The sequence below is a fragment of the Neodiprion fabricii genome, chromosome 7 (assembly GCF_021155785.1).
Source record: "Neodiprion fabricii isolate iyNeoFabr1 chromosome 7, iyNeoFabr1.1, whole genome shotgun sequence".
NCBI lineage: Eukaryota > Metazoa > Arthropoda > Insecta > Hymenoptera > Diprionidae > Neodiprion > Neodiprion fabricii.
Genome location: NC_060245.1, coordinates 6,414,326 through 6,437,414, shown reverse-complemented (window position 1 = coordinate 6,437,414; position 23,089 = coordinate 6,414,326). Strand labels below are relative to the sequence as shown.

Genomic DNA, 23,089 nt, shown 5'->3' with positions numbered 1-23,089 from the left:
ATCAGAGTACCGAGTATTGAAAGCTTTCTAGATAAAAAAAAACTTGCTCAGCATCGGATTTTGGTAGTGAAACGAGCAATTCAAGGGATCGAAAGTTGAATTCGTTATGAATACAGAATTGTACAAGGGTGGGCCACAAATGGTGCACCTAACCTAACCTTACCTAACATAACCTAACAATGGTTGTCGGCATCCTTTTTTTTCAACCTTATGACCTTTTGCTTTCCGGAATATCTCACCGCTAATTTATTTAATAAGTGTAAATCATCTATATAATATACATTGTTCACCGATTGAAGCAGCCGTCAATGGTCTTCGATGATCTAATCCGATGAACCGTCTCTCTCCTTTTTCAACCTTACGATTCCTGAATAGTGTTCTTATACTCTGATCTTCTTATACAAGTTAAACTTCCCCTTAATTGTTTATAATACATTTGTTAGTTGGAATAAATATTTGGAATGTTACTCTCCAATGTACAATGGATGATAATTCTTAATATTGTGATATCTATTGATCTCATCTTCCTAACTGTTGAATTCTATGTTCTTGGCAGTTGAATAAATAATCGATTCGTTGTGAGGAGGACCCCTAATCGGGTCGAAATGTTAACAAAATTTTACGTAACGCACTTACCGACCGTTCACCAATATTTACCACTTCGTAACCCAACCTAACCTCACCTAACCTAACCTAACCTAACCTAGCGTAGGCATCACGCGAATCAAAGGATGGGACTTTTGACGGTGTTTTAACCCTCGATTTCGTTGTTACAGATCGCTGCCAAAGCTCAGCAGCCAGGACGAGGACGGGCCAAACCCCCACACCCAATACACAGGCGTCACACACTTCGAGCCTATACCTCACGATCATGACTTCTGTGAAAGGGTCGTCATCAACGTAAGAAATGTTCATCTAACTTTTTATATATCCGCGATAAAACATGACCGCGTTTCAGTAATTCGACAGAACAGGAGGTATGTATGAGGCTTAATTTCCATGTCAATTCGACCGATGATTTTCTCTCACCATTTTCGGTTCGTTTTAAGAATTTTTCACACGATTCTCCGATTGCAAAAAAGTACCTGATCCTAAAGTTTTTTTTTTATACCTTTCTCCTCCCACCGTTAATTTTCTATGATTTAGTCAATTCTGAATACTTCGACGCGAGAACACAGAATTTTTGGAATTTTTTTTTTTGAGGATTTTCGGAATATTAGTGTTTGGTTTGTTGAATATTTTCAATTTTGAAAGAAAAAGAAAAAAAATCGAAACAACACAAATTGAGAAGACATCCTGTTATGGGATTTTTTGATTTTTATGAAAAAGGCTGATTTTGAGATGGGTTGGAATAATTTGAGAAAATTCTGGAGTACCTCTTTGATACTGGAGAATCGTATTGAAATTCTTGAAGTGAATTAAAAATGATAAGAGGAATAGATCTGTCGAGTTGACATAAAAAAACATCATATGTGCACAGTTAAAAACACTGGATTGGTGAAGCAGGTATGAAAACGAAGGTTTCTAAGTACCTGTTGTCGAATTAGCAGACTGGCGTATCATTCAGCATCAAGTTTCATTTTATAACACGACCGAGAAATATGGTTGTAGGCACAAAATAGAAATGAGTGTTTTAGCTGTAACGTGAGAATTTAAGATGTGCTCATTATTTCTGGTTACGATCACTTGAACGATACTTTTGGTAACCATTACGACAATTTGACGTTGAAGGAACGATAAATCGTCGTCAAAACTTTATTCAACTGAAAAAATTAGGCGAACCAAGCATAAATATTTATTTCTTCTGATAACAAGAAAATTTAGTGTACACTGAGAGAAATTCAGTAAAACAGGAATCGTTGAAAAAACTGTTTGAATATTGTTCGAATTATGAAAAACGAGGTACGCGTAACAATTTTGCACTATTGTCGATCCTTTTTTGGTTATTGAAACGCAAAATCAGTTTGTTCGGTTTACTCTACTTTTTTTAGTTAAACAAGCCTTTAACGTCAATTTATTCTTGCATGAGCGTTAAATTTTCGCAACGGTTGCAAGAAAATATAGCATCAGTGATCGTAATGAGAAAGAATAGTAACGGATACTAGAGTTTCCGGTAACAGCTAGAAAACTAATTTTCATTTTCTACCGAGAACTATATTTTTCGATTGTGGTAAAAAATGAAAATAGTTAAGGACCGAGCGGTAACCAGAACTAATAATTTCTCTCAATGTAGACAACTAAACAGGTATTTGCATCACATTTTCTTGTAATTTCAAGGCGAAAACGAGTCATGCAAAATAAATCAAGTCAAAATTGTTTAAAATTGATCACGGCAAGTTTGATTGCCAAAACTTATTTCCACTGAGATTCCAAGGATCGTATGTACAGTTATCAGAAAAACATTTTGAAGAAATAATTCACACGTGAGAACGATTTCTATAAATTCGGAAACATTCTTGAAAAATAAAGCCAGACGGTATATTTCAGTACACCTGTATAAAAAAATGTGGATAATATATTTCCATGAATTTCTCTGTAAAGTGCGAGTTGCCAATTGTTCATTGAACAGAACACTACATAGTAGTGTGAATGTAATGCGAACAACGTAACGCTAATGAAGTAATAAACAGTGATGGCCAAAGGCAAAGGTCAGGGAGGATTTAATTATAGACACGTAATTTCAAACTTACCTATACTAATGAACCTACGTTCGTCAACCTTGGAATACACGTTTTATTTTGCAACAAAACTTTTCAAAGTCTGCACTGCGATAAATATAGTACTCCCAATGTCATTTCAATCACTACATTCGTTAGATACTCGAAATCCAAACAAGAATTTATTTTCTTAGTAAAATCAACTTTGAAGAAAGCTCCATGTGACCATGACGCTAAAAATGGTTCAAGACTTTTCTTTCGAAATTCTGTGTGACGATTCTTGACACGTGTTCAAAAGCGAATGAAAGAAAGCGTTACCATTTTTTAATACGACTAACTTTGCTACCCGTTTAACAAAATGCGTTTTCACACGCATCGAGAATAGAACTTCATTTTACGCTTCGCGAAATGACCGCGGGAAAAATTTAAGCCTCAAGAATCGAGAATTTGAAATATCAAAGCGAATTTCACTCTTACTTGAACGATCAGTCCTAGCGAAAGGATTTGTTATATCAACGGCACCCAAACCAACCCAACCTAAGCGAATTTTACTCTTACTCGAACGATCAATCCTGGTAAAAGGATTTGTTATATTAACGTTACGGATTTAGTCTGAGAAAATAATTAGCCCGAAGCATTTCTCGGCGAATTTAAATAAATGATGTTTCACTTAGCGTCGTGAATTGTGTCGAATGTTATCGATCGATACATTTTATCGGCACATGTTTGGTTATGTAATATATACGTAATTTACATTGAAAACAAATAAATAAAAAAGAAATAAAATAAATATCGTTTCGAGAATTCCGCATGACTGCAGATCGCTCGATCGATCTCGATCGACATCGGATATCGCGGATACTCGTGAATCCGTGCATACAGAGACGTTAAAAATTATAAGTGCGTGTAGAATCGGTCAGGCGAAAATTTACGATATTTTCATACTGATCCGCATAGCTGCCGCATTTGAGATCGTCCGGTTGATTGTCGGGAATGTGTTTATTTTTATCGTCTTATGGGTTCTCCGTTGGAGTAAGATTAACCCAAGACAGTAGTGACCTAGAGCCGAAAGTTGGCTAAAGTCCAAGTTCACCTTGGTATCGGGAACCACGTATATAAGCACCGAGATTGCCATGTGCCAGGGAATTATTAGTCTTCTGAGGTTGACACGACTGCATTGCGTCGATTAAAACGATCCCAAAGCTTCTGCCGCAATTAGTTTTATTTCCGTAGCGGTAAACCATTTAAATTACAATACGTACAATGCTTTTTTACACGTGATAATTACTCAAGTTATACTTTGTTTTTTTGTTGTTTTTTTTTTTTTTAAAAAGATTGATATTCTTAGTCGAGGGTCAAGTATTATTAACCGGTAGCAATAAATTCCTGGAACGATTATACATTTACAACATACTTCAAAAGGCGTGGAGACGAACTAACGTTATTTTTGCAACAAGAATTCAACGGTGATAAAATTGGTTGAAAAATTTACAAACGAGAATTAGAGAAGAGTAGCAATTCGGCGTTACGATAAAGTCCTTGGTTCTAGTACCAGTTAACATTCCAATAGACTTTTTCAGGTCATAACGTCAGTCATTCGATAAGTATTCGCTATGAATAAAGATACAGTGAAAATATATGAGTTGCATGTATCATCAGAATGTTACCCAATGAATAATGCTGCTTTAGTCATTGGAAATCTTTTTGGAACAATGCCATTACTAATCCATTGAGCTGCTTTCGGGTAGTTGGTGAGGTACCATCTGCCACTGTCGCTCCTCTATCCGCTTTACGATGTTAGCTCATATTTGAACACGTGTAGCAGTAGCCAAATGACAGTTTATCACCTTTCAAATCTTCTCTCTCCGCACTCTTCGCCGTGAAAACGATCGACGTTAAACGTTATTATAGTAACCAGTTATATTAGCAGTTTGGCTAACTAGAAAATTTATCTGAAAGTCCTCATTTGTTCATTTCTGCACGTGAATGATAGTAAATTGATAGAAAAATTTAACTGAACTTAATGTCCCAGCAGGTTCACTTTTTATTTGTGTTATGTACACTGAGAAAAATTTCATTTGTTATAGTAACTAGAAAAATTCAGGAAAAAAGGGATCGTTGAAAAAACTGTTTGAATATTGTTCGAGTTGCGAAAAACGAGGTACGCCTAACCATTTTTCGATATTGTCGATCCTTTTTTGATAATTGCAACGCAAAATCAGTTTGTGAGGCTTACTCGACTTTTTTAGTTGAACAAAGCTTTAACGTCAATTTATTATTGCACGAGCATTAAACGTTCGCAACAGTTGCAAGAAAATATAGCAACAGTGATCGTAATGAGAAAGAATAGTAACGGATGCTAGACTTTCCGGTAACAGCTAGAAAACTAATTTTCATTTTCTACCTAGAACAACATTTTTCGATTGTGGTAAAAAATGAAAATAGTTAAGGACCGAGCGGTAACCGGAACTAAAAATTTCTTTCAGTGTACCTGTAACATCTTTGTTAGTAAATATGACTCTAATTATTGTAATTTTAACATTTAAATTGTCATATCAAAATTTAATTTGTACTTTGTACTTATTTTTCACTTAGTAACACATAAAAAAATGGTAAAATCAACTTAACAATTTTGGTGAACCTGCTCGTTGTTTAGTTCAAAAGATTTCAAGAAAACGATGATCAATCCTATCATCATGTTCGCCGGTGATTCGATAATCGTTGAATTTTTCCTTTACACAAAAGTATCGAAAATTGTATTTTTAGAACGTACGGTAACTACTGAGCTTTCAGGATTGTTGTTTACTCTCGGAATAACATAGAAGCATCGAAGGTTTACAAACTGATCGATACATCAATTTGTAACTTCCATTGGGTTTTTAATACGAGTATATTATGTGATATATATATATGGTTTTAAGTACTATTGATCGATTGGCAGGAAGCTTTTTGGGTGTGGCTTCAAGATTAAACATCCCACTGAGTTAAAATCTTACATTCGATCTGGGTTATTCAGTTCGCACGATCGTGACAAAGAATCGTGTTCGGATTAGCTTGGATATCATGCGAGGGAGGAGGAAAGAATAATAGAAAAAAAAAAAGAAAAAAAAGTACGCCTGAACGCCTGATTAGGTACCTGTAAGGATTTTAGTTTCTTGTACAATCTAAGCAATAAAATAAGAAAATGACATAAACACGTAAAATCAGACAACAAGAGAAATTGAGTGTTTTGTATAATTTTTGGAACTTCGATTTTTTTCTTTCATTTCTCTACTCTTACTCAAATTCGTTATTCTATGATTACAGTATTAAAAGGACACTATTCGTCGCTGGTCTAACAAACTTATCCTGATGGTTTAAAAAAAAAACAAAAACACATAATAAATAACAAATAACACACAGATGTATAGATAAAGAGATGAAACGATGAGTGAGGAGAAAATTGTCCGTGAAATAAAATTGAGACGAGAAAGGTTTTTTAGTCGTACGTATATATATGTACAGAAGACGGTGACGTTAAAAATGAGTAAAATAAGATTTTGAGTGAAGTCTTTGTATTCTCGGTCCTATATTTGGTTAAAATTTCGACCTGGCCAGGATTTACGCTTCAACTCATGATCGTCGCACGTCTTATATTATCGAGCTACGTAGATCTACTAACTCTTTCGACCCAAACTCGTCTATCTCTCTCTCTCTCTCTGCCTCTCTGTCTCTCTGTCTCTTCTCCTAATTCCACTAAGAACCGTCACATATCCGTAACGAAAACGTAACCGTGATTGAAACTCGTGTAGTGAAATGTTTTAATCCATGATGTGACGATCGCGTCTTCTGAATGTAACGTCTTACTCTTACTCTTAATCCTGGATACAGGTGAGCGGGTTACGGTTTGAGACACAGCTTCGCACGCTAAACCAGTTTCCGGACACACTGCTTGGCGATCCAGCGCGGCGGATAAGGTACTTCGATCCTCTGCGAAATGAATACTTCTTCGACCGCAATCGACCTTCTTTCGATGCGATCCTCTACTACTACCAGAGCGGCGGTCGTCTTCGACGCCCGGTCAACGTGCCCCTCGATGTCTTCTCCGAAGAAATCAAATTCTACGAACTGGGGGAGATGGCCACTAACAAGTTCAGGTACGAGGGATCATCGATTCCATTTTAAAACAACGCGAGTTTAGTCACGCCAGGGAACGATACGGTGCTTACAACTATGCGACCGTCGCTACATTTGATGGTACCGGAGTATAATGCAAGGGGAAAAGGTCCAACGTTTTTTGAGTTTGATTGACATTAGTGTCAAGATCGTAATTCGCGGGAGAAATTGACGCTGGAATGATCCGGAGGGCTTTTATTACTTGTGAAATTAATGAGACACTGTCTCTGAACTAGCTTACAACTTCAGTTCGATGCCATTTTAATGGAAAAGAATTTCGTATTACAATTGTTGTGAAATATTATTTTCCGGCTACTCGAAAGTCGGCTCTTAAAGTGAGGGGGTAGTCAATTATTGATATCGCAAAACACTTTAGCAGGCAGTCACTTTAAAATCGGTTGAACTTAGTTGAAATCACTCGAAATCATGTATAATTGCTTGAAATCGCTTGAAATCATTGAAATCATTGAAATCATTGAAATCGCTTGTTACCCGATCTATAAGTAAATACCCCCTTGTTTCAAAGTACAAAAAGTAAGCCATGCCTACTTCTCCGCATCGTCACCTTCTGCAGTATAATGTAAACATAACGTGTGACAATTGAAATCCTGCAACTGGGAATAGATAATTGGCTGTTCGTATTCAAGTTTTCAAAATGAATCACATCACGTTTTAACAGCCATGCAAAGTGGATGAAAAAAATTAACGATCAATGATCATACGATGATTGGGGGTAATTATGATACCTGCACTGGTTTACTGCAACTATGACAATTCGTTCATCGAATCCTGGTATTATTCTCGGTTTGCCTTAAGTCTGCTTTTCCCTTGATCATGCTCTGGATAACGAATCTAGAAATTGTCTTCACCGTTATATATTAATTTATGCATTGGCGACCCAGAGATTGATTTTTACGAAAAGAAAATGTTACACTGATTCTTGCTTTATTGAAAAACGTTTTCAACCACATTCGATTGGTAACATCTGCTTGGTTAGATATCGTTTAGTATTTAGATGTTCGAGAATTCTTACCAAGCACAAGTTCAATTGTTGACTTGTACGAAGTTCCTGTAATAGATTATAAATTTTTGCAACCCGTTGAACCATTTCCCAGTAAATCGAGCAACCACTTATTCACCAACATCCATAATTTTTTACGTTAGCACAAAAGTAAACGTAACTAACAAGGAAGGTATCTCAGGTCGATCTTTTCGATTTCATTTCTTTTGTAATATGTTATAGTTGACTAAAAACTAAGCGATACATTTTTTTTTCATCTGCCATTAAAAACTTTAAGAGGGTGAAACCACCCTCCAAAGTACGGCATGTCATGAGGTGATTTGGCAGTTTATTTTTTTTCAATTGAGAAAAATTACATTTTTCATTTCTCGTCTCAAGAAAACTTTTCCAGTTGGATTGGTTAAAAAATATTACATTCTTCCGGGTGAAACTGCCAAATCGCCCTTTGACATGCCAAATTTTGGAGGGTGGTTTCACCCCCTCAAAGTGTTTAATGGCAGCTGAAAAAAATACGTGTCGCTTAGTTCTCAGTCTACTATAAAATATTACAAAAAAAAGTGAAATCGGAGATATCGACCTGGGGTACCTTCCTTGTAAGATGATAATAAGGCTATCGCATAGTCGCGTATTTAATGTTGGGGCTAATTCCTACATCGGTGCATACTGAGAAGGTCCTTTCCTCGAATCTGACGGTCGCAGTGCGATTTCCCTGAAAAACATACCATCCTTATAAGTTTTCGAGGAAAATACCTTGTTGTTGAACGTGTTTTGTGATGATTGACAGGGAGGACGAGGGTTTCATTAAAGAGGAGGAGAAGCCACTACCGTCGCACGAGCTACAGAGGAAGGTGTGGCTGCTATTCGAGTATCCGGAGAGCTCGCAGGCGGCGCGAGTCGTTGCCATCATATCCGTGTTCGTAATCCTTCTGTCCATCGTGATCTTCTGCCTTGAGACCCTCCCCGAGTTTAAGCACTACAAAGTGTTTAACACGACGGCGAATGTCACAAAGATCGAAGAGGACGAAGTGCCGGACATCACGGACCCGTTCTTCCTAATAGAGACTATTTGTATCGTCTGGTTCACGTTTGAGTTATCAGTACGCTTCCTCGCCTGCCCAAACAAGTTAAACTTCTTCCGTGACGTAATGAACATCATCGATATCATCGCCATCATTCCATATTTCATTACACTGGCTACGGTGGTGGCCGAGGAGGAGGACACGCTCAACCTGCCAAAGGCTCCGGTCAGCCCGCAGGACAAGAGTACCAACCAGGCGATGTCCCTAGCGATTTTAAGGGTCATACGGCTGGTCAGGGTGTTCCGAATATTCAAACTCTCCAGGCACAGTAAAGGGCTACAAATTCTAGGTCGCACTCTTAAGGCCTCGATGCGTGAGCTTGGCCTGCTCATCTTTTTCCTGTTCATTGGTGAGTTTCTCCATTACGGATAATTATTATATCATATTATAAAAGTAATCGAACCATCGGCACTGGCTGATACATTTTTTTAGGCTCCAATAACACTTGTTCACGTTTATATCGCGTGGAGAAAAGTTACTTACGTTTCAAGCTGGACAATGCATTAGTCTGTACGATTGATCCCTGCTAATTACTTCGAAGTCATGATGTGCATTGATATTTGAGGATATCGAAAAGTTTAGCAAAAATCAATTTACGTTCAGTATGTTGTTTCAATCTGCGACGGACGTAAGAACCTTTGCATTCATTTTATGGAATCTTCGTTTCACTAGAAAGAAGTGTTGGCACGAATATACCTTTAATCATTAGGCACACCCTTTTAATTACCGAAAGTATTCTATCGGAACTGCAGTACCTACAGTATCAATAGACAATAGAAGAGCTTTTCTATGATTATATTTAGATTTTGTGAATTGATATAGAATCTTTGAACTGTATTATTAGAAAAGGTAGTGATTATTGAATCAGGTAAGTTCCACTCGTTTTCCTTAACCGAATTCATTCATTCTTTATATTATATAAACAACGCAGCGTATTGATATTAAAGCTTATTACTTCTCAAACGATATAATACCTGTTCAACCGATGTCCGGAAACACGAATTAAATCATCGATGTTGTTATGAATAAACGCAAATCAACTGATTGTTATAGTAGCTCCAGGAAAACAGCGAATTGCCGCGATTGATCGATATTTTTCAAATTTGACATTACCTAATTTTCTTTCTTTCAATGTCTAGCCGGTAATTTGGCGAGATCAAGTACATGAAGTAAAAATTTCAAATTTTGGACTTGCGATGCTGGACATTTTTTTTATCCAAACATATGGAAACAAAAATGTCACCTACTTTAGTACCATGAATATTAATACTCTGTTGGCACCCAATCGTAAAACTAACGCTTCGGAAAGTTCACTGGAGAATTACCGGTGCAAACTTGAACATTTACGAGGCACTTAGGCTGCACCCGTAAGCCTGTCTGTCTGTCCGGCAGTACGAGTAGGCTTCAAACGATGGTGCGGGTTAGTGAAAGAAACCATCTCTCAAGTAATATAGGTTAGGATTTGGTGATCGCCATGAGGTTGGAAAACAGTAAAAATTACCTATGCCTGGATTTTAACGTGAAATCAACGACAGAAAAAAAAAATCGGTTAATCGAGCCCTCGGGATTATTCAATATTTCGTCATGTAGTAAAGTACTACTCGATAATCTATTGTTTTTTGTTTTTGGTTTTTTTTTTACGCTGCACATATCCTGTGTATGTCAATGGTCTCACACCGGGGTCTATAGAGACCCCACAGCAAAAATCAGTGCGTAGAAACAGAGATATCGATTCAAGTAACTTGAATTGAAACAATTTTTCGACACTTTTTCACCCTTTGCGGCACGGTGTCTCATATGTGAGACACCTTTTTTGAATTGGTTATTCAAGATTTATATTCAGTTTTTGAGATAACGCTGTCATGTTTTTTTTTTCTTTTGCGTAATTGAAATTCTAATATGTCAATGTTGATGTTTTAAGGGAGAGATTATGATGATTTCGCGAATATAGTGAGTGCTATGAATAAACAAATTGTTGAAATTGCCTGTCTTTACAGAACAAATGTAATTTTTGGGGTTACTGAAAACAAATCTGACGTCAAAATTTCAGAATTCAAAATAGTGGAACCGATATGGCGGACTGAAAATGTAAAAATTCATCTGATTCGTTTGAAATTTGTTGCTCGGGGGTTTTTGCGATCGCTGAAAGCAAATCCGAAACCATAATTCTGAAATTCTAAATGGCGGATCCAGTATGGCGGATTGAAAATATAAAAATTTATCCTGTTCGCTCATATTGAATCCGTGATTTTGAATATTACAAATTTCATAGATCTGACCTCATTTTTGAAATGAGTGACCTCGAAAACCCTTACGTACCCACTTCAAGCAATTTGATCGCAACAAAAAATGTATGCTTCAAAGGGTTAAAAATTATATTTCGCTGCAAATTAGTTATCTTTAGCAAATTGAAATTTGTAACACGAAAAAATACTTTGCAAAACAACAAAATACCGGAAAATGCATCATTCTACTAAAAAAATCGCAACATACTGAGTTTGAAATATATTTAGCTGAAAATTGACTGACTAACTTTCAAGACACAGATGTTAAAGAGTAAAAAATATCCAAATACTGCCCGATGAAAAAAAGGTGATCTATTTGGGCTAGTGTACTTGAATTTTTGGAAAACGATGAATTAAAGTTTCTTACGATATTTTATTGTTTACATTGGATCACATCAGATCAGAATTCGAATATTTTTTCACATGAAACTTGCGGTGAAGATGTAGTGGGGTCGTTTTGACCCCGGCATGCCGGTCAAGGGTTAATACTCGTAAAATGACTGACGTTAAATAAATCATGATATGATTCGGAGTTCATGCTTCTAGTTCGGCAGGTTATAAGCAAAAGTGCCATCCGCTATCACCTTTTCCGGTGATTGTTTCCAGTATTGATTGTAGTGATTTTCCAGGAGCCAGTGAAGGATGGCCGCGTGTTACGACTGCGGAATCAACGAGGTAACTTGATGTTATTATACTGTATGTATTTTGATCCCGTTGAAAAGTATCCGTCTTTAGTTGTGTAAACAGTTTTTGTTTCTATCGGTATAAACGAGGAAAAAAAAAAAATTTAAACAAGTTACCGTGATTTACGATAAATGATTTCAACTTTTTGCGTTCGTTGCCTGGTGCTGATAGACTTTTCAACGTAAAGTCGAGTAACAATTTAAGCATTAAAAGTAGAATTTTTCTTAACGTTGAAAGAGGTATGAAAGATATACGTAATTTCGGTAGAACGTTGCAGAAACTTTTTGGATCTCTTTAGTTTATGTAAATTATGAAATTCTACTCGATATCTACATTATACGCAGAGTTTTTAATGGAAAATGACGGGCTTCTGTACGCGACGTTTGGAAGTTGAAAAAAAAAAAAATTCTCTCGCAAAATAATATCCGAAAAACGTTGATTTTTTACAATCTTCGAAAACACGTTCGAATAGGGAAAGAATTTTTTTTTTTACCCGGTCAACTTATCAATGGATTCGTTTGAAGGGGGTCGAAATATGTAAAAATTAATACAAAGTTTCTTCGCTGCTTCGCAGTCGACGTGTCCATTTCTTTATGGCTTCCGGACTACAACTGCTGTATATTTTACGCATTAACGATAATTGCCGAGCAAGCATTATACTCATAAAACGATTTTTATGTAAGATGATTCGACATATTCCCGCCAATCGATTGATACCTTTACACACGTTGTTACTTGCAAAATAGACAGGCATATGATGCATTCACCGATATTTGTATTTCGGTTTTCTTTCTCTTATTATTTTTTAAATTAACGTTATACCCGTACATCCATAACAATTGTAAATTAATTTAACAATACATTGCTGTGAATGACACGCGTGTCAACTTGATAATTAGAATTACTGTCCTGCTGCAGATAAAAGATATTTAACCCAAAGTGACGATGAAAAATAATCGCATTTTGTACGTAACGTTTATCTTAATATTCATGGGAAAACATAAACAAAGTGAAAAGTGATTGCGTTCGTATTCTGAGTAGTGAATAACAATATTAGCCTACCACGAATTACAGTAGTGCAGATAGTGAACGAAACGGAAAGTGACAGAGGAAAAGTTTATAAAACAGGCGATAAAACATACGAAATACAAGATGAATAATTTGCTTCTTATTTGATGTAGGGTTATAAAATATCATTTTACCGTAATAAGGAATTTCAGCTCTTTTCATCACGACGATGACAAAGTACTAAAAAAATTCCGTTCATTTGGTCAAATCATAAGAGAGTAGTTCTTAAATTTTATGACTCTCAAAACTCGTCTTGACTCGGCAAAAAGGCTTTCGTTCTTACCGATATAAACTAACAATTAAGTTTAATAACACATGCTGCATTTCAAAGGTAATCCATAACATCGAAACGAGATTTATGCATTTTTCAAATTTTTCATACCAATTTCATAAAACTCATTCGCATTTTTGGTAAATGTGATGTTCTAATGAAAAATTATGCATCATTAAACAAGTGGGATTGATGTTTTCGTTTTTTGAAAATCTGAAGGCACTGAAACAATATTGCCGAGTACAAAATTCTCAAGGAGCTTGTTATTTTTTTTTCTTTCCGTTTTGACAATGTATTCGGAACTATCGACAGAATCAGGCAATCTTTAACCCCTACTCTGCACACCGTGTTCAAATTCATTCTTTTTCCAAAAATGCAACTTCATTCACTCAAATAAATACCTTTTTTTCATTGCGTGGTGTCTTCATATTTTTTTTTTTTTCAATATCTGTGTCTCGATAATTATTCGGTCGGTTTTCACCAAAAAATATTCCAAACCCAGTGAGTTATGATTTTTTGATTAGAATGATCAATTTTCCGGTATTTTGTTGTTTTATGAATGTTTTTTTTTTTTTTTTTTTTTCATTCATTTCATATTCGACTAATTTGCCTTGAATTATAATAAATAAAGAGTATCCCAAACATTTTTTCGAATTATTTGAATCGATATCTCCGTTTCTTTCCAATGATTTTTCATTTTGGGGTCTCCAGCGAACCCGACGTGAAACCAGTCTTGTACACAAGAGACCGTGTGCAGCGTGAGGGTTGAAGATAACAGACACCGTCACTGCACATGATACGTGCTGACGTGAAATGATTTGAAAAATGGAGTCGTCATTTTTTGGGCAAAAAAATAAAAAAAAATACACCTTCTCCCAGACGCGAAGAAGACAGAGAGGTGGAGAGTGTCGATATTATCGCGGTTGAAGAGGTAACGAGAGGTAAAGAAAAGCAAAAAAGAATAAGAAAAGATAAGAAGATGAATGAAATTACGTAGCAGACGAAGGGTGCTAGGCAGGCAGAGTTTGAACGGAAAAAAATGTTGAGTAGATGCGGCAGTAGTAGCAAAGAAAGGGGCCGTGTTTCAGGCGTCATCCTGTTCAGCTCAGCGGTGTACTTCGCGGAGGCTGGCTCGCAGGAGAGTTTCTTCAAATCGATACCGGACGCGTTCTGGTGGGCCGTCGTCACGATGACGACCGTGGGCTACGGGGACATGAGGTACACGCTACGACTTAATCCTTCTGAACGAGTTTTCTCCCTTGTATTGCAGGTGTGGTGCTATTCTCGTCGGCTGTATACTTCGCGGAGGCCGGCTCCGAGAATTCATTCTTCAAGTCCATTCCGGACGCTTTCTGGTGGGCCGTTGTCACGATGACGACCGTGGGCTATGGTGACATGACGTATGATGTACTCATTTTCATTAACATTTTTAGTTATCTGCCACAGTATGCTCCTCTTCAGTTATGTCGTTTGTACGTGGTTTTATACTAAATGGTTGGTTGGTTGGCTGGCTGGTTGGTTGGTTGATAGGTTGGTTGGTTGGCTGGTTGGTTGGTTGGTTGGTTGGTTGGTTGGTTGGTTGGTTGGTTGGTTGGCTGATTGGCTGGTTGGTTGATCACCTACTAAGTACTGTACTATACTCAACAATACCTAACAATACAGAATACTATACCATACCTACTACTGCCATTACTACTTGTCATCGAACATAGATCATTTCCACCGTGCATCGATGATTCTCTATCTCTCTCTCTCTCTCATCTATATCCATATCTTTGCATCTCTTTGACGAGTACGTGGTTACGCGTACGGTTCTTCTTGTGACATTATCTTCTTCTTCACTTCGACATTCACATTTCACTTGAAATTCAGAAATAATATCAAATCACTTTTTTACGTCTATCGTACACCAACTTTTGATCCGCTTTCTCTCTCTCTCTCTCTCTCTCTCTCTCTTTCTCTCCCTCTCTCTCTCTCTCTCTCTCTCTCGCTTTCTTTTTCTCTGCTTTTCAACACATCGAATTATTCACTTATCTATCTTCTGATATGTATAACCCTATTATACGATTGGAATGTTTTGTTTTCATTTCTCACACGAATGCCATTTTACTGTCTTGAATCATAACTGCAGGGTGTTTAACAACAACATATTATGCACACTGATATATTTACCTGGGTATCTAATATGTTTTCTACTTTCTTTCGTTCTTCTGATCATTGGCATTTCTTTTTTCACCTTACCAATTTTTTTACAACTCTTCTGCCAGTTGTGTTTATTCTACGTAGATGTTATATTATTTGACAATCTTTCATTCATTCATTTATTTAATTATACAAGACTCGTGCTACTGTAACTCACGGAAGTCGTTGACATTTTAAAACGGACTTCGCGTGCAACGAATCGGCTCTTTGCAAGTGAAAATTTCTAGAGAAATGTTTTCGACAATCCAAACTGGCGAACATGATTTTTTGTAAAAAATTCTTTGTTCCTCGCGGCGTGCGTTTACTTGCGGTGTTGTTTTTTGTCGGTGGTTGGTTATTTTTTTTTAATTTTTTTTTTTATCTCACCTTACCCGCATCACAAACGGATATGTCACCTCGTCCAACACGCATGTACGAACATCCGATGGGAGATAATAACTAACAAGAAAAAGAAAGATCCAAGCACCATGAAGATTTAGGTGGATGAACCCAGCGACTGGATCATCTTCGCCACATACGTTTTTTATTATATACACATGATGTTTTTTATTTGTGTCACGATTTGAAACAAATCATGCATTCCCTCACCCCGTTTCGTTGGCGAATTGGGAACAGACAAAATTTCACCGTTTCCCCTGTCCGCCAATTTTTCGATAACAGAGGAATAGGTGCATACAGTCGTTCGTTAATTGCAGTTTCACGGGGTGAACATTCGCCCCGTAGCCATTCCTGCTGTGAAACAACACATCAAAACAAATTATTAACCGCATCGAATTTATCGTCAAATTAACGCAACTATCACGAACATGTAGAAGCCTCATGAAACCTAAGAATTCCCGTCACCGTCGAGCGTTTGACGCAACCAATGCAGCTCCTGAAGAGCAGGTCCTCGAATATCTGAAGGTTACACGAATCCATGCATGTACATACTTTGATTCAGAGATCAAGAGTCTTGAGAGAGGCATGCTCTTTGACATCTCATTGTTTCATGTTTCACACGGTATAATCATCCTATTGTCAGAGTGCTCATAAATCGGTCAATTGACGAAGGGATTCCTCGGTCATCCTTGGCCAACACCATCCACATGGGATATTTTCGTATATACCAACATTATATATATTTTATACTAACGTTTGTTTTTCTCGATTTTTGTTTCTCAGTATATACATATATACACTGTGTATGTATATACCGGGACGATATCTTGAAACTTGAAAATCGAGTGCGCATGCGCGAGTTTTATCGGCTCTTCGTGCAGGCTTGCCATCCCGAGTTTCAGTCGTCGGCCTTTATCTGCGGGCGATGTAGTTGACACAAATTTTCGAGGTTAGAATCTCAAATAATCGAGGTAGCGACTCGGAAAGGTTTGGGAAGCATTTGTTGTAAGGTCGGAAAGTTGATTCTTCAAAGAACGGTCGGAATTTAATGCTTGTGCTCTTTGAAAATTCAAACGTACACATTTTGCGTAAGTTGGCCCGCTTGCATCAAAGACAAGAATATCGCTGCAGGAATATTTCGCCGACCAATGAGATTGAATTATTTGGCGCATGCGCGGTTGATTTTCAAGTTTCAAGAGACTGTCCCGGAATACGTACATTTGTTTTACTTTGTTAATACATTCTGTTTGCTAACTAAACTAAGAACACGTAGACGATTGGATTGGATTTGAAGTTAATACTGATTATCATGATCGTTATTATATTTATCATATTATATACCATAGTTAAACTGCTGCACAATGACTTAGCGTTGCAAATATATTTATATTATACTATTATCAATTTTATATAGATTTAGAGGCTGGTGCACATAACCAATAATTATAATGTAAGGTCTGAGGCAAAGTCGGTATGTTGATTATAGAGTTTAGTGCTGTCACCGCGACACCACACGACTGTTTATCCCCATGTGTTTCACATCCATGATTTTATGCGTCTCATTTCAAAGATCCATAATTTTTACAGCACATAAATACCGGAATCTAGGAACGAGACTGCTTCTAATAGTCGTGCGTTCGTTGGACATTATCATACGAAAATAATTTTGTAATCACTGAGTTTCTCGCTCCCAATAACACTGGTCCTCGGTATAAACTCATCCCTGATGAGTGGGGTCATGGGACTTGACATACTTCCGGGGTATGAAATCGTTGATGGAAGTTTAGCGGTGGGTAAAAAGACCAGTGTCAATTGCTACAATGTTCGCAGAAGTTGCAGTGTGGCGTCCTGTTCCAAGTTGTTTGACAACGATGAGAAAGAACGTTTTAGATCAAAACTTTGCCTCCAGCCAGACATGAAAATTAAGTAGGTAGTCAGTTTGGTGAGATTTTACGAAAGTATAGAATGTACCGAGCCTATTTAGCCAATTATAAGTTTAGCTTAGTTCTTAGTCTAGTATAGACCTAGAGAGCACTTGAATTAGACAAGCAGCACTAGTTATTCACAGATGAACCTCCTGCAAGTAGAGCCACACTATTCCTCGACACGCCAACACAAAATAGACACCACACCTCGCACAACGTTGAAAACCGATATATTTATTCGTCGACGGAAAGTTGTTACCGTTAATTTGACGTGTTTCAGGCCCGTCGGAGTTTGGGGCAAGATCGTTGGATCGCTCTGCGCGATTGCTGGTGTCCTGACGATCGCTCTACCCGTTCCCGTCATCGTCTCGAATTTCAACTACTTTTATCATCGGGAGACTGACCAGGAGGAAATGCAGTCACAGAACTTTAATCATGTCACCAGTTGCCCGTATCTTCCCGGTACACTGGGTGAGTCGGACTGAATCGATTCACCCCTGCAGCTTTGATCGAAATATTAGTGGTTATCCATTTCGAATGTGTTTCACAAGGCGAGGGGTCGGCAGTTAAGAAAAAAAATTACGCGTTCATCGCGGACTGCAGATATTACATAAATCTAAAAAATATTTTTTATTCTCACGAATACATAATATTTTGTGTTTTGAATATTGAAATTTGTTTATGTATGATAACGGAAAAACAATCACACTTAGACCGTTCATGTGCCAGTCATCGAACTTCCCATTCTTACAGTGCAGGTTCCAAGTTCATAGAGAAAGAAAAAGAATAATATCGAACTGGAATTTGGAACTAGAAATTCAGAACCGTGATTAACGATTTGAAAGCCATCGGATACCATACTACATGAAAATATAACTATTTTTTTTTATTTCGAACCGCTTTAACGGATCTACCATTACGAATTTTGAAAGTCTGTCCTTGGAAAGCTCCACCTACAAATTTCTACCAAAATCAGAATATTCTTGGATTTTTTTTTTCACCATATTAAATCGCCTCTTTCTATCTAGCAGTCTGACCGTAGATTAGTGATTAGCAATCCAAGAAACATCACGGTATGAATTTTACATTCAAATCCATCCATCCATTCTCGTGATATCGACATTTTTATTTGATTTTTTGGAATTTTGTTATTTAAATAATTGAACCTAAAATCTAATCACTTTTATGTTTCGAAAAGCCGCGTCGATTCAGACAAGAGTCATTGAAATCCGGTAACTCTTTCTCGAGATATCGTTGAACAAAAAAATTGATCACATACGTTCCAATGATTGGAGGTGAACTTCAAAACATGGAAATCTAGTAAAAACTCAACTTTTCATTTTCACTGTGGTTACAATATCTTTCTTTTGTCTCTGGAAACAGAAAAACGGGACCTTAATTACATGACTACTGCGATCACGATAAAAACCAATCATATGTAATCATCTGTAATCATCAGTGATTTTGTTTTTGCCATATAACGAACAACGAATAAGACTATCTTACCGGCGCTATTCAAATTTCATATAATCAAGGTCAAAGTTTTAATAATTTTATGATTATTGTAATCACAATGACTACCAGACGACTGCGAATGATCACATTAATAAAAAATAATTGTTCGATTGCACACGTTTTCACAATTACAACGTAATTACAATGATTACAAAATGCCTACAATAACGGATGATACAATGACTTTTTTAACGGCCGACCCCTAGCCCCAAGGTCATGTTGAATATTTTTGTGTGCTTTTTTTTTGATTCTTTTGACGCATGGTGCTAGATTTTTTCATTGAAAAACAATTGCCAATTTGCGTGAAAAAAAAACATTATATTGTAGAAAAAATGACATCGGTTAATGATTTCAACTAGCACTGGTATGCCTGTAATTCTATGGTTTCTTGAATGTTTACTTAACATGTCTCGAGTCTGACCGCTGGAGGGTTGAGTACTAAATCAATCGGTGTGATAAACAAGTCATTTAGCGTCTATTAATTTTTATTGTCGAAATGATTGAATACACGCGGAATTCTGAACGGGTTTAACGTCGATGTGCCTCTGTTAAAAATAGTCGAGCGGAATCGAATCGCGTAGCTGCTTCGTGTCAAAAAATACAGATAGTTTTGTGAATTGACGGATTCATAAACAGGGCGAATAATTTTTTAACCCGTTCGATGATCGCGCCATGTAGGTTCTTGACACGAGAGTCCTTGGAGATATTTTCAAAGCGAATCATTTGTGCTTTACATTTTGCAAAAAGGCTTTGGAAAGAAGAGAGAAAAATCCGTTAGAAAATCTTCAGTGAATCTCTTGTCTGTGCTAATAATAGTAAATACGAAGAAAAAAACATTTTTACTATTGGACAGAAATGAATTTTAGCAAATTCGAACAACGAAGGATACGATATCAAGAATTTGAGATTTTTTTTCTTTATGATCAGTACCCACGATAGAAATGATTGAAATACAATGTTTTTGATCCAAATCTAATATCTGTGGGCTCATTTTGAAAGAAATTCTTCGTTCAAGAAATTTCACATTCAAGTGTAGTTATAACGTGTGATTTTAATCTTGTTCATCATCATTTCGACGTATCAGAGAAAGAACTTGATATCTCAAAACGCGTTCGAAGAAGATAGTATTCCAAATTCAGTTGTAACGACTTGACACTTTCGTGCATACATTTTTCCTTACCTACATTCGATTCATTTAGAATTTTGTACTTATGAACTTTTGGAGTCGCTGATTACGAATCTGAACTAAAAATTCTAAAATTCAAAATAGCGGATCCAATATGGCGGACGTAAATTCAAAACGTTATTTGATTCGTAGCTTACTCGTACATATCCATTTTCACCCATGCTGGTGATGACTACATGAAAAAAAATTCTTAACGAAGTTCTTGGAGATGTTCGAAATAAGTTGAAAAAAATTGGGAACTGGTATCCAAAATATAAGCGTGTAATAATTTTTCAACACTCTGGTTACAGTAGCTTTTATCGAATTGTTGTTATCTGAGGTTGCGGTAATTGAATTTACTCATATTGATGCATAGTAAGGATGTCGTTTCTTTATGATTCACTATTATTAGCACGCATAAGATAACTGCAGATTTTGTAAACGGTTCTTTTATCCTTGGATCGTTATTCCTACGTGTTTGTACGTCGGTTATTTGTGGGAGACATTGCGTCAAGTCTGGGGTTGAATATTGAATGAAACAAGGGTTGAATCGGCACTGGGATTGAGATGTCGAAATAAAAATAAATAAAAAAAAACACTGCCGGCCTCGCGAACACATCGTCTCGTGATAAGAATAAAAAGAAAGAAAAACAAGGTGTCAGAAGAAAGTAGAAGACGAAGGTCGAGGGTTGTAAATTAGAGTAAAAGTCCGACATACGTCAGATTAGGTGCAAGGCTGAATGTTCTGCTGTCGGTAATCCCTTTACTTACGAAGCCACAAGATGCTCTTTTCATCCTACTTAAGGCTTTGCCCAGTTTGCGTGAAAGGTATTCACACCCTTTTACCAGCCGATGGATTCAGAGTAACAAGCCAGTGTAACATCTCCATTTAAGGTGATTCTGTCACACGATGTTATTATTGCAGTTGAGAGGCGTTATCGCAATTCTCACATTATTATAACCGCGTTCCTCTTTTCCACGACAGGTCAACACATGAAGAAGAACTCGATGTCGGAGTCATCTTCAGACATAATTGAGCTCGAGGAGGGGATTTTGTTGACCCATCACGAGGTTGCCAGAAGGCCCAACTGCAACTCCCGCCACAACAATAACATTAACCCAGCCTGCGTAAGCATTGAGACTGACGTTTGACTACTAGGTAATTATTATATAAATCGATAATATGATTGACACGCGAAAGTATGATGTATAGACTAGTATCGGGTCCTCTCAGAGAAATACGACCACTCCTGGAAGCCACTCATCTTTCTTTCAACGAAACCATTTCACTATCAGTTTTGCTAGTTGAAAATAACTGAACGATGATACTTTGGAAAGATTTTTTTTCATTCGAACACGAATTCGTCGATCAAAAATCATTCAGGATCCGATCGTTTTAGTTTTTACTTCTTGTATTGCTGTTTAGAAACACGTTCTTTTGATTACCAGAATTATTCAAGCACTGTAAAAATTCAATTTCGAAGCTTGGTGTCAATTTTCACTGTACGGTTATACTCCCCTGTTTGATACACGCGTCTCTGAAGAATATAGATGAAGTATGTTATCCTCCATACGTGAGCATCGTTTAGGTAAAAGAAGACTTGATCTTTTGGAATATTTTCCACAAAAAGAACTCGTACCTACAACAGAGTAAAAAAAAAAACTTTACGAGCAGTGACGTTTTGCAGCTGAATTTATATCGATAGATGTAATATAGGAGAAGAAAGAAAATTGTCGGCCTGATTCCACGAGTGACCAAATTTCCTTGGAACGACCTTATTCCAATGTGATTAATCATCTAAGACACGGATAATGAAACCATGCTGTAATTACTACCGAAGAAACCATTTCTGTAACGATCAAAGATGAATTGAATGCTTGGGAATGATTGTAGGACCTTTTAAGAGAAGAATGAAAAGTTCAAGAAACCAGTTCTGTACAATTCCAATTCCTACCAGTTCCAACCCCCGTAAATGTTGTATCGTAATCTCCACGCCATTTGAGCTATGCCACTTTACAAACCGCGTGTTAATCTTAATCGTTACGTCACGTGATGTATGAGTTTTTAATGACTGTATCAAAAATGAAAATAAGTGTGGATAGTATAAAGCCAGGCTAACACCTCCGTGAATCTATTATGTATTCAACTTGTTACATATTGTTGACTGCCGTTGTCACAAAGTCGTGATTAATAATTTCATCAACTTTTGGAAATGTCTGCCATTTTAATGTTAATTATAATTGATGTACCTAGGATACAAATCCACGTATGTGGAAAGGGACAATTTATCAGTTGATATAATTTTGGATATCCAACTTCTTAACAACGATTATCTATTTTTCCAGGCCTACGTATTTAGCAAAACACTCAACTCTCCTTTTTTGTTCTCCAAAATTGACAATATTAATTTCTCAGATATTGTAAAAAATTTATTTGATTCAGTAGGTACCTAAGACTGACTAAAATGGTTTCTTCACGAGCATCAGTTTCTGAACGGTTAGTTAGTTAAATAATAGCAGCGAGCATCTGTGATGTGATAAACTTTACTTTCGGTGAACATATCAGAAATGACTATTGTTATCGGTGCATGGAAATTTAACAGATTTTCCAGATCGACCTGAATTTTGACACGTGTTTCTTCTCGGATTCGCATTGAAAAAAATGTCGATTCCATAAATAGGTA

The 23,089-nt window shown here is 36.8% G+C and overlaps 1 protein-coding gene across 10 annotated transcripts in view; it reads left to right on the top strand.

Annotated features, from left to right (window-relative positions):
- The window catches only part of LOC124186552 (potassium voltage-gated channel protein Shaker), a 271,921-nt gene that overhangs the window by 242,060 nt on the left and 6,772 nt on the right, over positions 1-23,089 (top strand). For 5 of the 10 annotated variants that reach the window (XM_046578359.1, XM_046578358.1, XM_046578355.1 and 2 more), the window contains 6 exons: positions 777-900; positions 6,528-6,793; positions 8,618-9,261; positions 14,491-14,620; positions 18,006-18,196; positions 21,391-21,564. In XM_046578359.1, coding sequence (XP_046434315.1) covers positions 777-900; positions 6,528-6,793; positions 8,618-9,261; positions 14,491-14,620; positions 18,006-18,196; positions 21,391-21,557 — 1,522 coding nt within the window. In that variant the 3' untranslated portion in view covers positions 21,558-21,564. Of the gene's footprint in view, positions 1-776; positions 901-6,527; positions 6,794-8,617; positions 9,262-14,308; positions 14,439-14,490; positions 14,628-18,005; positions 18,197-21,390; positions 21,565-23,089 lie in introns of those variants that run through there. The other 5 variants (XR_006871698.1, XM_046578357.1, XM_046578356.1 and 2 more) reach the window with 5 other exon arrangements.